The 16,023-nt window shown below is 41.8% G+C and overlaps 1 protein-coding gene across 2 annotated transcripts; it reads right to left on the bottom strand.

Annotated features, from left to right (window-relative positions):
- Nucleotides 1-8,047: 8,047 nt before the first annotated feature.
- On the bottom strand, nucleotides 8,048-15,644 carry LOC147333924 (nuclear factor 7, ovary-like). Of its 2 annotated transcripts, XM_086286543.1 has the most exons (2): nucleotides 14,265-15,632; nucleotides 8,048-8,068 (listed from the first exon to the last, which is right to left on the bottom strand). In XM_086286543.1, exons 1-2 carry the CDS (start codon nucleotides 15,630-15,632, stop codon nucleotides 8,048-8,050), a joined length of 1,389 nt encoding a protein of 462 aa, XP_086142669.1. The 2 variants fall into 2 exon arrangements, with proteins under 2 accessions (XP_086142669.1, XP_086142670.1); XM_086286544.1 differs by lacking the exon at nucleotides 8,048-8,068 and having other exon boundaries at nucleotides 14,066-15,644.
- Between the last annotated feature and the right edge of the window lie 379 nt (nucleotides 15,645-16,023).

Genomic DNA, 16,023 nt, shown 5'->3' with positions numbered 1-16,023 from the left:
GGACAAAAGAATTTCTGTGGCTGCAATATGATGAGCTAAATAACCAGGGCTGCACATAAGTGGTCCGCAGGTGCGCATTCGCTGTCAAAATAAAAAACACGCACAAGGGTTAGGGTTAAATTTAAAAACTGTACTTTTGAGTTAAAATATATATTTATGATTTTAATAAATGACAAATTAAAAAGGCATGAACATTTTTTTTGTATCGAAAAAATATCGAACCGTGACACCAAAGTATCGAACCGAACCGAACCGTGAATTTTGTGTATCGTTGCACCCCTAAAAAATTATATATGTATATATATATATATATATATATATATATATATATATATATATATATATATACATATATAATTTATGTTCTAAAACATCTGCAGCTCCATGACACTGAAACAAACCAATTACCATGCAGTACAGCAATTTTACATTTTTTCACATTTAATAATCACTTTTTAGTTTAGAGTCCAGTGCGTATGATTAAAAAAAACTGCTGTTGTTTCAACTGGTCAGTTTCAGTCTTCTGACTCTCCACCTTTGCTTCATGCTCTAATGCAAGTGCAAAATGAACTGTGCAAGATCTTCTTCCTTCCGCCATCAATTTCTCTGGAAATTACAGCAATATTGTCATGTCACAAATAACCATTAAGCATAGTCTCACTACCCGACCCAACACTTTACCTTGGATCTTCTTTTCAGACGTAGTATGTGTGTCTGTGCAAACCTGAGCTTTTTATACCATGACAGAAAGAGGGGTGAATGAGTACTTACTTACTTAAGTACTTACTTAAGTACGGAGGCATAAAGGGGATGATATGATAGTTCTATAAATCTTCTAACATGGTGGAATCAACATGTTGTTTAGTTTATGTTCAAGGGCAGTGTGAGTACCAGTCAAATGTAGTGTGGACGGGGTTGTTGGAGTGCAGTCTGCTCGTGGTCTGATCTGTGGAAAAAGAACAAAGAAAACTGCAATGATCTCCATTCAGTCACTGAAAACATAACAGCATCTGTGTCATCTGCAAACGTCAATGATTTTTCTACCTGCAGACAGAAAAATAAATCACTGAGCCGACACAAAGTATAAATAAATGTAACTCTAGAAACATGGATGAAAACAAGAGAGGACAAAGCAGAAAGAAGAACAGAACACTGAATGTTGTTTAAGGTCAGACTCTGAGGTGAGGTTAAGGTTCTTCTCACCATTTTGGACTAAGTTTAAAGAAGTGACTATTTTACTGTGGACAGGCTCAATTCTCTAACAATATACTACACTCTGCTTTTTAACATGACCACAGAAAGAAAAGGCAAATAAAGGAAACATGTTATAAAGCACACAATCTGATCTATTAACTAAAAAGAGAGAAATTATGTTCATGATAATTGGACTCAAATGCAGGACACATTGGTTTTACTAGGGATGGGTATCGAAAACCGGTTCTTGTTGAGAACCGGTTCCCACTGTTTCAATTCCTTGGAATCGTTTGCCATTTTTGCAAATGATTCCCTTATCGATTCCAGTCGCCCCGAATGACGTCACCACGTTGCGGAGCGTCATTTACCTGGCAGGAAACACGGCGCCTAAGCGGCTCAAACGCTCAAAAGTTTGATTATACTTTATGAGAACCGATGACAAAAGGGCAACTTGCAAAGTAGATATTTCATTTAAGGGAGGAAACACTACGAATATGCAAAAGCATTTGCTCACAAAACACGCGATGACACGCGTTTTTAATTCCGCTCCGGACTCGTGACTCTCAACCCAGCAGCAGCGCTAACGTTTGCACATCCTCTCCCGTTAATGCGGCAGGTAAATAATCAACTAACAGTGCATATTATGTTAGCGCAATCTGCCTTATTACAAGACCTGCCATTACTGTACATGTAGGTGACCATGATGAGAGAGACAGACAGAGTCTGGCTGGCGCTCGCTGGCAGTTCTCGCTGCAGTCTACCGGTAGCGTCTCCTTTCAGGCCAGGATAGACTAATGTCACCGAGCAGTGTCTAAGTTTGTGGTCAAAGGCTTGCACCCATTTGCCACAGCAGATGCCCCCGATTTTTGGTAAGTGAATGTGTTTAATTGTGGGCAGGGACATTACTGGATATTCTTGTGTAATTGCCACAGAACAATTTATGTTATACTTTGTTATTGCTACAGAAGAATGTTGCAGCTTTAAGGCAGGGATGACTCCTGGAGTTGCTTTCTCACTGCATATGCTTTATTTCACAATCAGATCGATTCAAAACAAAAACATACAGCAGCTCCTCTCCTACTCCTAGCCCTTCGCTGCGGTGGAAAAAAGAACGACTTCAATCCCCTTCAAGGAACATACGTACAAAATAGTTTTCCTGATACACCAATGGGGCGTTCAATGCCATCTTGTAAATATGAGTACTCTGGCAGAGTAACAGTTCAAATGAAAAATACACCAGAACAAACAAGCAAACAAAAAAAGAAGTGTGGGGTACCTTTGAACCAATGAACAAAGTATAACAATTTATACTTTTTAACATAACCCGACCCCGTCAATATGTGATATGTCTCACAAGAATATTTATTTTATTATTTTACATTTACAATTTTTTTTCCTGGGGACCCTGTGACACCCCATTGAAGGCTGGATCTCTCAAGATCTCACTGTTGGGTTTGTAAGGCCATGTTACTCCTAAATTTCTATCTTGTTCAAAGAGAAGATATAAAACAAAGCTCTGAGCTAATCGACCTTAGTGTTCTCCTTTTAAAAAAAAAAAAAAAAAGAATCGATAAGAGAATCGATAAAGAATCGAATCGTTAAACAGAATCGAAAATGGAATCGGAATCGTTAAAATCTTATCAATACCCATCCCTAGGTTTTACAGTATTTTTTTTATCAAGTTTAGCCAGAATGTGTAATGGGGAGGGCAAGGAGGTCTCTGAGTTTACAGAGGAGAGGACAGTCCAACAGGCACATGGGTGAAGATCCAAGCAGAGGGGAAGAAGCAAAGGTAAGACCAGAGGTAAGCATGAGGAGCATCAGCAGCAGGTAAATACAAAAAAACAGAGATTCAGAGGCCCGAGCAACTGCACCACTGAAACATTCAGTGAGGAAGTGATTGTCAGTGAATCACACCTGCAGTAATGTCACTGCGGCACATGTGTAAAGCTTAACTCATTTTAAATACTTTATATTGTGTTCAGTTTACAGTAATGCATCATTTTCTGTGAAAGAACCACGGATCTCTAAACAGCTTTCAATTAGCTCAGAAAAAAGGCGGATTTAAAAAGGAAAAATGCCACAGCTCAATTTACCCGTGGCATATTAAAGTGTTTGTGCTACTTTATGTAATTTTTATGTCATTCTTAGTAGGCAAGTTTTAATTATGCCAAATATTACTCTTTTTTTGCGCTTTGGTTATTATTATTTTTTGTAAAGATACAAATATTTGGGGGACCCATGAGACTCCACTCAAAAGCATCTTATTTTTCCTGCCCAGTTTAAAATCATTTGCTTGTCCTAGTGCCAAGTTTATATCCCATTATTTACATTTTTTGGTACTTCTCCCAATATAAAACGCACCTTTGGTTTCATAGACTGATCATCTCTGCAGTTTTATTCCAAGACTGCAGCACCCCTGTTAGCTTGTTGTTTAGTTTGTATTGGCTGTTGTTTGTGATATTTAATCAGTAGGAGTAATAAACTTTGTCTCTTCCTGATGTGTGTCTTTTATCCTGTCGCCATCTGCCCTCGTCTCTTTTCCGTCACCCCCAACCAGTCACAGCAGATGGCTGCCAAAACACCTATTGGATCAGTGCCTGTATAACCTACGATGGTGTAACAGCAGGCACGTGCAGAGGGGGGGGGGCTGGAGGGGCTTGAGCACCCGCCCCTTTCCTGATGGGTGCCCAGAGTGCCCTTTTGTTGAGGCAACTTTTAAAAAAAAATTTTTTTTAAGTATGTGTGCGTGCGGAGTCCTGTCTGTGCCCCTCAACAATAATATTTAACTATTAATCATAGTTTTGCTAAATAAAAGGATCTGGCTTGCATCAGTCACATGATCACATTTAACCAATGATCGCCCTTGACGGCAGAACGCGCTGGTTACGAGCCGGGAACGAGCTCACAAAGAGCACGCGCATTTTTAGCGGTCCGGAGCTGTAGGAGAAACACAAGTTAACTCAGAGACACAGACTGATGCGACACAACCAGTAAGTAGGTGTACAGCGTACACTGTAGTGTGTAGCACCCAGGAGTATCAGCTTATTACGTACACGTTGGTAAGCTGTCTTGTTGCAACTGACGAACTGAAACAAATGAGCGTGCTGTGTGTGCAACAGCGCGACAAACATTACCTGTCCTTTTATTAACTGCACAAGTAGTGCTGGTCACAGCTGCTGGCTACCTGTGTAAGGCTGTCATGGGTCTGTAGCTCTGTCACCGTTTTAGGGAACATATTTAGTTTTAAAGCAAGTTACATAGCTTTTCCTGCCTTTCTGGAGGGATTATATTCCACTAAAAAACGATCTAATATGCATGTCCACATAATTATGCATTATTATAATTATGATATATTAAAAAACACAAGCTGTATGTAACGTTGGACCCAAGAAATATAAGCTGGAGCGAATTTGACGACAGCCGAACTTTTATTTAATACTGTGCGTTTGTACAGGGACACAGACACTCCCGCTCTCTCTCTGCTGTCATGTCCGCCCTCCTCCTCCGACTGTCACTGCCAACATATAAAGAGACACAATCACTGTCAGATCCCAGCACACCTGTTCACCCCGCCCCTGCACCGCCCCGGGAGCTCACTGCGTCACCCCTCCTCTGCAGCTGGCCAGAGACCACACCCACGCCACACTGTATTTTAAAGAACATACATTAAGAAGCAGATTATATTAGATTTATATTTTAAATAAGACAAAATTTGGATTTTACAGCAGTAAAATTATTGTATCTCTACAGTTTAAACATGTAATAAGCTTTGCCCTGCACAGAGTGGATAGTGAAACAAATGGAATCATCATAAATACATTATTTCATATTTATTACTTCCCCCTCCTCATTGCTTTATTATTGTAGCTCTAGTAATAAATAATAATGTAAGGATTCTGGATCAGCACCGAGATGCCCAAAGTATATACAGTATTCTGAAGGTCTAAAATGTCACTGTGTGTGTGCGCATGTGTTTGTTTTATGTATATGGATTATTTTTAATTATTACTCATGATATGACATTGTCCAGACAGAATTTTATTGGAATTCCACGTGAAAGACCAACACAAAGTGGTGCACACGTGAGAAGTGGAACGAAAATCATACATGATTCCAAACATTTTTTACAAATAAATAACTGCAAAGTGGGGTGTGCATAATTATTCAGCCCCCTGAGTCAATACTTTGTAGAACCACCTTTTGCTGCAATTACAGCTGCCAGTCTTTTAGGGTCTGTCTCTACCAGCTTTGCACATCTACAGACTGAAATCTTTGCCCATTCTTCTTTGCAAAACAGCTCCAGCTCAGTCAGATTAGATGGACAGCGTTTGTGATCAGCAGTTTTCAGATCTTGCCACAGATTCTCGATTGGATTTAGATCTGGACTTTGACTGGGCCAGTCTAACACATGGATATGTTTTGTTTTAAACCATTCCATTGTTGCCCTGGCTTTATGTTTAGGGTCGTTGTCCTGCTGGAAGGTGAACCTCCGCCCCAGTCTCAAGTCTTTTGCAGACTCCAAGAGGTTTTCTTCCAAGATTGCCCTGTATTTGGCTCCATCCATCTTCCCATCAACTCTGACCAGCTTCCTGTCCCTGCTGAAGAGAAGCACCCCCAGAGCATGATGCTGCCACCACCATATCTGACAGTGGGGATGGTGTGTTCAGAGTGAGGTGCAGTGTTAGTTTTCCGCCACACATAGCGTTTTGCATTTTGGCCAAAAAGTTACATTTTGGTCTCATCTGACCAGAGCACCTTCTTCCACATGTTTGCTGTGTCCCCTACATGTTTGCTGTGTCCCCTACATGTTTGCTGTGTCCCCCACATGTTTGCTGTGTCCCCCACATGTTTGCTGTGTCCCCTACATGTTTGCTGTGTCCCCCACATGTTTGCTGTGTCCCCCACATGTTTGCTGTGTCCCCCACATGGCTTGTAGCAAACTGCAAACGGGACTTCTTATGGTTTGCTGTTAACAACGGCTTTCTTCTTGCCACTCTTCCATAAAGGCCAACTTTGTGCAGTGCACGACTAATAGTTGTCCTATGGACAGATTCCCCCACCTGAGCTGTAGATCTCTGCAGCTCGTCCAGAGTCACCATGGGCCTCTTGGCTGCATTTCTGATCAGCGCTCTCCTTGTTCGGCCTGTGAGTTTAGGTGGACGGCCTTGTCTTGGTAGGTTTACAGTTGTGCCGTACTCCTTCCATTTCTGAATGATGGCTTGAACAGTGCTCCGTGGGATGTTCAAGGCTTGGGAAATCTTTTTGTAGCTTACGCCTGCTTTAAATTTCTCAATAACTTTATCCCTGACCTGTCTGGTGTGTTCTTTGGACTTCATGGTGTTGTTGCTCCCAATATTCTCTTAGACAACCTCTGAGGCCGTCACAGAGCAGCTGTATCTGTACTGACATTAGATTATACACAGGTGCACTCTATTTAGTCATTAGCACTCATCAGGCAACGTCTATGGGCAACTGACTGCACTCAGACCAAAGGGGGCTGAATAATTACGCACACCCCACTTTGCAGTTATTTGTAAAAAATGTTTGGAATCATGTATGATTTCCGTTCCACTTCTCACGTGGTCACCACTTTGTGTTGGTCTTTCACGTGGAATTCCAATAAAATTGATCCATGTTTGTGGCTGTAATGTGACAAAATGTGGAAAAATTCAAGGGGCCGAATACTTTTGCTGTATTTAGCAACCAAGACTCTTCAGCATGCTCTTGTATTGCTTATAAGATTGTTCACTGCATCTGGAGGAGTGCTTGGAGTGGAAGGGTCAGAGATTAATTCATTCTCTGAAAAGCATTGAACACTAGCTTTCTCACCTAAGTGGTCAGAGAAGAAAGAAACAAAAAAGGACAGCTGTGGTTTTATTGAACTGGAGTGGGAAGGGTGGTCAACCAAGTGTCATGTTACACATGAAGAGTAGAAGTTCATCTTCAAGTTATACCATGTCAGTGACCTTCATGGTTCCTACATTCACATTGGATTTTCTAAAACAACACGTGCTGATTAATTTTATGAACGGCTGATAATCATTGACATTCACTTGTTTATCTCTTTGTAGTCTTGTACCTTGTAAAAGTTGTAAAGATTACTTTATGCATTTTGTCGCTTAGAGTATTTTTGCTCTGAGTTATTAGAGGAATTCCATAATCAAAGGCAATTACTTCCTCAGTGCCAAAAACTTCCAGATATGTTCTTTCACAGCTGCTTAAACATCTGTATCTGAGCACACATTTTGATATTTGTCCTCTAAGCTCTGGTCAGTTGGTGGAAACACACATGCTCATGTTTTACTATCAGTTGACAATCATTGATACTCACTTGTTCTTCTCCTTGTACTGCATCTGAAAGTCATAAAGATTACATTAGTCACTGATTCACTAGAATAAGGTTGAATCTAATGCTACAGTGACCTCCCCTCTGTACTGTGTAATATAAAAGTCAGTCAGGTTTGCAGATGACACACAGATACTATTGAGTTTTCACTGACAGAATGGAGATCACGCTGTTTTTCTCGCTGTTGCTTCTGGTCTGCTCTGTTTCCACAAATCAGACAGAGGCAGATAATGAAATTCTTGACCAGCAGATTTCAAACCAACAACCCTGTCCACAGGAAATCCATGCTGTGCTCAGAGAGCTGACTGCCTCAGTGGCTGAACAGAAAGTGGAAATCAGGACCTTAAAACAAGAGAATAAAGGTAGAGTATGATGTCAGGTAGTGAGAAAAATGACAGCATGAGGAAACCTTCATATGAGCCCCTGTTACAGAGATATCAATGTCACTTCATGAATCTATCACTAACGTTTCTCATTAATCTTTTTATTTTTATTATTTATTCATTATTTATTCAATAATCTAACCTACTAAAAATGAAAAGATTCAAATGATGCAGATAAATAAAATTCATATTGACTTATTTATGTTCTTTTCTGTCAGACCATGTCGCAAAACTGAAAGACCTGGAAATGCAGAACGTTGAACTTCAGAGACAGAGGTCTGAAATTGACAAACTTAAACAGCAACAAATAATAAATAAATAAATAAACTTTATTTATAAAGCACACTAAAAAAACAAGGGTATACCAAGGTGCTTGACAAAAATAAAATAGGAAAAGGGAGATGGGAGGGAAAAGAGAAAGGACCTGGCACGTATCAATTATAAAAACCATCATAAGATATAAAAGTAGTTCACAAGCATAAAAAATGTACCAGCGCACACAAGTGTTAACTGGGTGGAAAGGCAAGATTAAAGAAATAAGTCTTAAGCCGTGATTTAAACAGTGGCATAGAGTCAGACGCCCGGATAGCGACAGGAAGGTTGTTCCATAAGACCGGGGCAGCTACAGCAAACGCGCGGTCACTGCGAGACTTCAGCCGAGAACGAGGTTGCTCCAGAAGAATTTGGGTAGCAGAGCTAAGTGCTCTGACAGGAGTGTGTAACCTGAGAAGCTCATTGAGGTAGCTCGGCGCAAAGTTATTAATGGTTTTGTAGGTGAAAAGTAATATTTTAAATTGAATACGGTATTTAATTGGAAGCCAGTGCAAGCCAGCAAGAACAGGAGTGATGGAAGAAAACTTCCTGCTACCTGTCAAAAGGCGTGCCGCCGCATTCTGGACAGTCTGCAATCTAACGAGAAGGGTGGAGGAAAGGCCAATGTAAAGAGAGTTGCAGTTCATATCCAGAATCGGATTCTTTTGGTTATTACCCAAAGCTCGTGACCATAGGTGAAGGTGGGGACAAACTGATAGGAAAGAGCTCCTGCCAGCCACACAGCCACCTGCGACAATCACAGACATTTATCTACCGGCTTGACTGGCGGCTGCAAAACATTGCAAGATAATCTTGGTCAGGTATTCTTCCAGTCCACAACTTTACCACGAGTGTTGTTATATCAATTTAATTGTCCCACAAGGGGAAACTTGGGTGTAACAGCAGCAAGAAAACACATATACAAACAAACAGTACACATGACACAGAACAGAAACATACACAATTCTTACATATTTACATGAAGGACAATGGTTACCAAAAACTGAGTACCATACTGTTGTTAAATTAAATAAAATTAAATACAGATAAGAGGCAACCCTGGTTGTAGTGTGAATCGGTTGATAAAACAGTGCACGATACAGCGCTGATGTAAACATCTGTGTTTGTTGGGAGCAGTTTAGATTGTACAGTCTGACAGCTGCAGGGAGGAAGGACCTGTGGAAACGCTCCTTCATGCATCGAGGATGCAGCAGTCTGTCACTGAAGCAGCTCTGCAGTTCAGCAACATCTACATGCATGGGGCGGGAGATAAACTGCTGCTCCAACATACCACACTGTAAAAAATGACAGATGCCACCACAGAGTCATAGAAGGTCTTTAAAAGCGCTCCCTGGACTCCAAATGACCTCAGCCGCCTCAGCAGGTAGAGTCTGCTCTGACCCTTCCTGTAAAGAGCATCATCCCTGTACTTATACTTTTGTGTTGCTCTCTCATCACATCTTCATTATTCTCATCACTGCTTAAAACAACACACATCTTTTTTTAACTGTCCTTTCTCCAAAACAGAAAGTGGCATTACAGTTGTTTCAGGCTGAGAGACACAAAACGCTCTTCGTATTATCATTCATATATCATCCACACAACTATTTTATTTCTTTTTGTCCACTGGGCAGGTGACCTGCAGAATCATGTCTGCCCCAGCTGGATACCTTTTCACACACACCGTGACGTCAGACACACTCACAGTCACTTCATTCGTCAGACTTCTTTTAAGTTTGCAGCAGGCAACGCGACTGAGTATTGTGTCAAGATAAGTAGGAAGACCACGCTATAATGGACAGTTGAAGGAAAAGGTCAAATTTACAGGGAATCTTTTTGTTTTGTTTTTGGACAGAAAGATGAGAGTTTGATGTGTACATGGCTGTGAACAAAAATATAAATGTGGTGGATCATAAATTTGATTAGTTTTGAAGTTGTACATCTCTGTTCCTTACATTTCATGTCATGCCCTTATTAATGTTTTATTTGTTGCTTTGACTGTTTTCGAATAGAATATGCAGTGGGAATATAGAGGGAGATAAGTAGTGAAAGTTTTGCCTGGGTTGATTGTGCGTCGATCCATTGTTAATGCCTCAGGGCTCCAGTAGGTGGGTTCGCGCGCTTCCTCCTTCACTCAATACAGACGAGTGAGAGTGAGAGCTGCGTGTCTGTGCTGCTCTTTCACCTCTCCTCACTATTTCCCCTGTTTAAGGGCACAACATAAACACTGAGGCTTCAAAATGCAGCATCTACAACACTGTCACTCTGCCTCCACCATGGAGACAGTCTCCATGGTGATGAGTACAACTGGCAGCTGAAACTGTTGTGAACTTCTCCATGAGTCATATTTCCTGTTTCAGAGCTGCTGATTGGCTCTTTGGGCCCTTTACCTTCAGGAGGTCATGGACGAAGCACTGAAGTCGTTTATCACGTAAAAAATATTTTTAGTTTATAATAATTTGATAAATAATAAAATATTAATAAAAACTGGAGGTTTTTTTAGAACTTAGATTTTAAGCTATTTATGCCTTTTTTGCTGCTCTTTTTTAAACTTATTCCCTTTAAACTGTATTTATTCTTTTTAAAATATATTGGTTATTGCACTGTAGAGGCTGCTGAGGAACAGTATTTCGTTTCAGGCTGTGTAACACGAAATGACAATAACCAATAAAGTCTTGAGAGCTGCCATCATTGTTCCAGCAGGAGGCAGTAAAACACCAAACTGCACCTGTTGTGCTGAAAAGGTGTGAGCATGTGCAGTAACCCAGTAAGTTACCTGAATATCTCTCTCACACACACACACACACACACACACACACACACAGTACTGATACTAATGACTCGCTCTCACATCTATTTGGGTTTAATGTCAGGGTATATTTGTGGATGAAAGTTTTGGTAGGACACATGATGTGGACAGTCTGGTAATCCCAGAATATTTTAATGTAAGAAAACTCCAGACAGCTCTGGAGAAAGTTTCAGAGTAAAAGCCCTGGAGTGTTTTACATGTTATTCTGTTGGATTAAATCTGACGGAGCTGATTCATAAACACTTCACTGCCAGGTATCAGGTGACCTGCAGAGACTGATCCTACAAACACTCAGAAACAGAGTAAACCAAACTGCACCACAGTGATCAGACGAAACCTTCCTGACATGAACACAGCTCCTCAGTAAAAACTGTGAACCAGCAGAGAGACTACACCCAGCACCATACACCACCTCTCTGACACAGTACACCCTCGGGCAGGTGGTGTCCCCATAAACAGTCTGAGAAGCTCTGATTATTTACTATGTTCAAACAAACTGAGTGTCCACAAACGTCTGAGCTCACAGTGAGAGCTGCTGGCACAGTTTGGAGGTGTTCTGCCCCCTGCTGGACACACAGAGCTACAACATGAGGATCAGAGGAGGCTGGTGCTGCTTCACCTTTAGACACAAGAAGGAGGTCAAAAAATGTAAAAACAGAGATTGTTTTTAAACCTGTAAAGGGGGAAATCCTGACGAACCAATCCACAGCCAGAAAAGAAGTCTAACTCTGTGCTGCTCCAATCAGGAATCAGCTCTGTTACTGTGTGAGTGTGTAAAGTCACAGAGTAACTGGTTTCAAATGTATCTATAAAGTTTATTCACATTTTATTTAGGCTTCAAAAAACAGTCCAAGTTTATTTCTTTGGACTTTGTTCACTTAGCGCCACCTGGAGGACAGTCAGCTCCCTGCAGCAGCTCTGGAGGACTGTTAACTGATGAAGAGCTCGGACTGCACAGCCTGCTTCATCACCGACTTCTTTAAATAAACATGACCACGATCAGTCGCAGCACCTCAGACAAACACTTGTTACACAGCAGCCGCCTTCACACCGACTGAGCTCCATCACAGCTTCAGAGCTCAGCTTACTAAAGTCAAAGTTTATTTCCTCTCAGGTTTCTTACTTTCAGTAAAGTTTCACTGTTAGAGCCCTGACCAGCATCCTGCAGCATCTGGAGCAGCTGTGTGGTGCTGTCATGGCAATAAGGATCCAAATCTGTGGGGATGTTTCCAGCAGGGGTTATAACCTGCAGCCAGCAAGGTGTGCCTAATAAAGTGGCCGTGTTTATGTCCCAGTGCAGCAGCATCAGAAAACGGTGGTTTACATCTCTGTTACAGGAAACCTGAAGAGTTAAAACACAAGACAAGAAAATCTAAACGTTACACAAAGAACATAAAAGAAGTAAACTTCATAAAAACTTCACAAATGATGCTTTAAATGAAAAATAAATCCCTGTAAATAATTCAACAGGTCACATGTTAGAACCACCTTAACTAAACTCTGTAGCCGCTCACTGTGGTTTGTCCCAGCAGCTCTTAGGAAACAAACTGCTAACTTCAGTGTCAGCACACACTGTTAGTAAACTATGCAACACTGAATTCAGCTTTCAGTTGTGTTAAGTTGTGAAGTTGTGATGAAAGTCTTCTTACTGACACAGGTAGGATGGTCAGGCGTCCTCTGTTCCTTCACCGTTCATGAACTGTCACTTATAAAATGCTGCCAAACATCAACTACACTCAATAACTAAACGTGTGCAGGTTAAAGTGATGGACGCCCAGATCTGCACTCCAAATACAAACAGACTAAAGGTGTTTCCTCCAGAAACAAAGACAATATTTACAAAGGTCTCACAGGTAAATTGTGAGCGATCACAGCAGCATCTCATCCTGACTAACAGCTTTTAGATGCAGGGAGAGCGTCGTGGTTCAGAGGTGGTTCAGCAGATGATGAAGGCCTTTCTGTTGCATTGTGTAGTGCTGTGGAGGCCATGATGGTCGACTGGGTCTGCTTCTACTGAACTCACAAACACTTCTGAGGTATTTACACCTGAAGCCTCATTGAATGTGAGTCAGAAACAAACGGCTCAGCTGTGATTAATGGATGTTTCCCTGCATTTCTATTTTCACACAGTTTATTTCTTACAGCAGGAAAACTGAACAGAATGTATGTAAGAGGTCAGAGTGAGGATGACGTCACTTAATACAGGAAATACATGTTTGTCTGTTTTGATGATGAAGGACTTCTTCAGCTCTGTAAACAGCTACACTTGAGAGGACAGAGGTGATTTCATGGATCAATAACAATGTGTTTATCAGCTTTCATCATCGCAGTGCAGACATGACGTCAGATCTATCAGAGTGAAGGCCGTCTCTCTGATGACGTCACAGAGCAGAGTCCTTCTGTCCAATAAAGGATCTCAGATCAGCTGCTGCCATCTTGTGGCCACAGTTGGTTACTGTCTCTGAAAGTTGTCTCATGTTTCCTGTTGTCCTGCTAACAAAGGCTGGAGCTCATCATGCTGAGAGGGCAGCAGCATTTTGTGGCTCTTCACACATGTTCATTATATTCTGATGATCCTGGATGGAGACAAACTACAGATAAGTGTGTTCAGCCCAACTAGTTTATCTCATTACAGCAGTTTGATGTTTCCCTTTGAATCCCCCTGAAGATCCTGACAGTGAAGCACGTACATAATACTCCAGCCTTTCAACTCTGAGCTTATTTAGTTCTATTAATACACTGAAATCTCATTTGTGTCATGAAGAAAGTCTTTAATCAAACAGAATTCAAAGATCAGAAACATTTCATATATGGAGTTAAACATGAATCCTTGTTTCAACAACATATTTATTGTTGTCATAAACAGACAAGAAGACAACAACAAACTGCTCCTCCCATTCAACACATGTCAGTCCATATCCCAGCAAACTAAATCATCTCCATTTACACATCAAATAGAAACATGAATCACTTGTAATGATTAGAAACTTGATAGAATTTCAAATCTAGTTTGGGGAGTCATTCAGTGAGAAACAGTGAAATGATTTTCCATGTGAAAAGGTGGACAGCAGAAACAGAAAGAAACAGTGAAACTAAAAGAGAAACAAAGAGCTTTGGAACAACGAGGCAGCAGGAGGACAGCTGCAGTTTAACAGCTTCAACTCACTGACAGGAAACAACATTAGAAACATCATCATCCTCAACTCATCTGCTGCACTGACACTGACACCTTCAACGGACACACCTTCACTTTACCAACAACAGTGCTAATGAATGGAAACATCCTGTGAGTGAAAGTGTGTGTGAAGGTGTGTATGTGTGTGTTAGTATCAGGATCAGAGAACGACAGCTTTCCTCTGTTCCAGTCCAGATTCACTCTGATCCTCTGGAGCTTCTTTACTGAGAGATCAGTGACAGCTGATGGTGAGAGTGCTGAGTATTTACCTTCATAGAAAAATATTGTCCATAATCCAGGCAGTATGCTTCCCTTTCTCTGCACAGACTCTGCTAACACACCCAGTAACCACCGTGTACTGTCTCCAACCTCAACATCCCAGCTGTGAGTCCCTGAGTTAAAGCCCTCAGAGCCCAGGACAGACCAGCAAAAATCAAACCTCTCTGGATTATCAGGAAGCTGCTGCCTCTCTCCTCCTCTCACACTGGTCAGATCTTCAGACAGGATGAGGTTTGGATGAGCAGTGTTTGGGTCCAGAATGAGAGGAGTGTAGGAGACCATGTCCTTCATGTTGTTCCAGATGTTGAAGGTCAGGTTGCCCAGGTGTTTGGCCTGGTCTATCAGAGCTCCTGAGGGCAGCTGTGGATCATCCAGCAGGGGGCAGCGCTGGACTCTTTCCACTGCAGCCTTGTAGTTGTGCAGGAATGAGACGTCTTCAGCTCTCAGCTCCTCCTCTGTGGCTCTGACTGTGTCTGAAAGAGCTGCTATCTCTCTGCTCAGAGCCTCCATCTTCTCCTTCATCATCCCACTCTTCTGCTCCTCTTCCTCCCTCAGTGCAGCCAGCCTGGCCTCCTCTTCCTCTGCTAGAAACTGGTGAAGCTTCTTAAACTGCTCCTTAATCTGCCTCTCTGTGTGTCGGGCCTGGACCTTAATGTGTTCTGCTGTTTGATCAAACTTCACTTGAACTTCTTCACAAACCTTTAACTTCTTCTTTAAGGGCTCCAGAGTTTCCTGAAGTTCCTTCTTGTGTTGTTGTGCAGCTTCATCGATGGGTCTGAATCTGTGATTGGTGTGTTTTTCTGAGGCACAGCAGACGACACACGCTGGCTGCTGATGGTCCAGACAGAAGAGTTTGAGTTTCTCAGAGTGCAGACTGCAGAGAGCCTCTGAAGCTCTCTGATCTCTCTCCTGTAAGAACGAATCACACAGGTTCTTTAAAGCCAGATTTAAAGGTGGTTCATCCTTTGAAGATCTTCTCTTACAAACTGGACACTCGTGTGTTGGTCTCTCTCTCCACCATCTCTTCAGACAGTCTTTACAGAAGCTGTGGCTACATGACAGAAGAACAGGATCTCTGAAGACCTCCTGACAGACCGGACAGCAGAGATCCTCCTCTGATCTGGAAGCCATTGAGTCTGTGAGTGAAGCTGAAAACAGCAGACAGGAAGTACAGTCAGTCCTGGCTCCCCTCCCTCCTCTACCACCTTCACTGAAACTTCCTTTGAGTCGTGTTTTTGCTCAAACTCACATTCAGTGTGTGGAGCGTCAGCAGCTTGAAGCAGCAGTGTTGGAGTTTTCCACTTTTCTCTCCTGTAGCTGGACTCACTCAGAGGAAGCTGCTAGTTTGGTCTGAGCTCAGTCTGATCGTCTGTGCGTCTCTCTTTACTGAGGACGAAGAACTTCCTGTTTCCTGGTTTGTCACATTTGAGTGACGTGAGGGGAGGAGAAAATGTTGCTGTTTGACTTTTAACTAAGGTGTGTTTCAATCCTGCCTGCAGCTCAAAAGCTGTAAAACAGGTTT

The sequence above is a fragment of the Aulonocara sp. 'chitande type north' Nkhata Bay genome, linkage group LG3 (assembly GCF_057382095.1).
Source record: "Aulonocara sp. 'chitande type north' Nkhata Bay isolate Kocher_YH1m ecotype deep benthic linkage group LG3, A_spYH_male_GT1.1, whole genome shotgun sequence".
Classification (NCBI taxonomy): Eukaryota; Metazoa; Chordata; class Actinopteri; order Cichliformes; family Cichlidae; genus Aulonocara; species Aulonocara sp. 'chitande type north' Nkhata Bay.
This window is presented reverse-complemented; position numbering and strand designations above follow the sequence as displayed.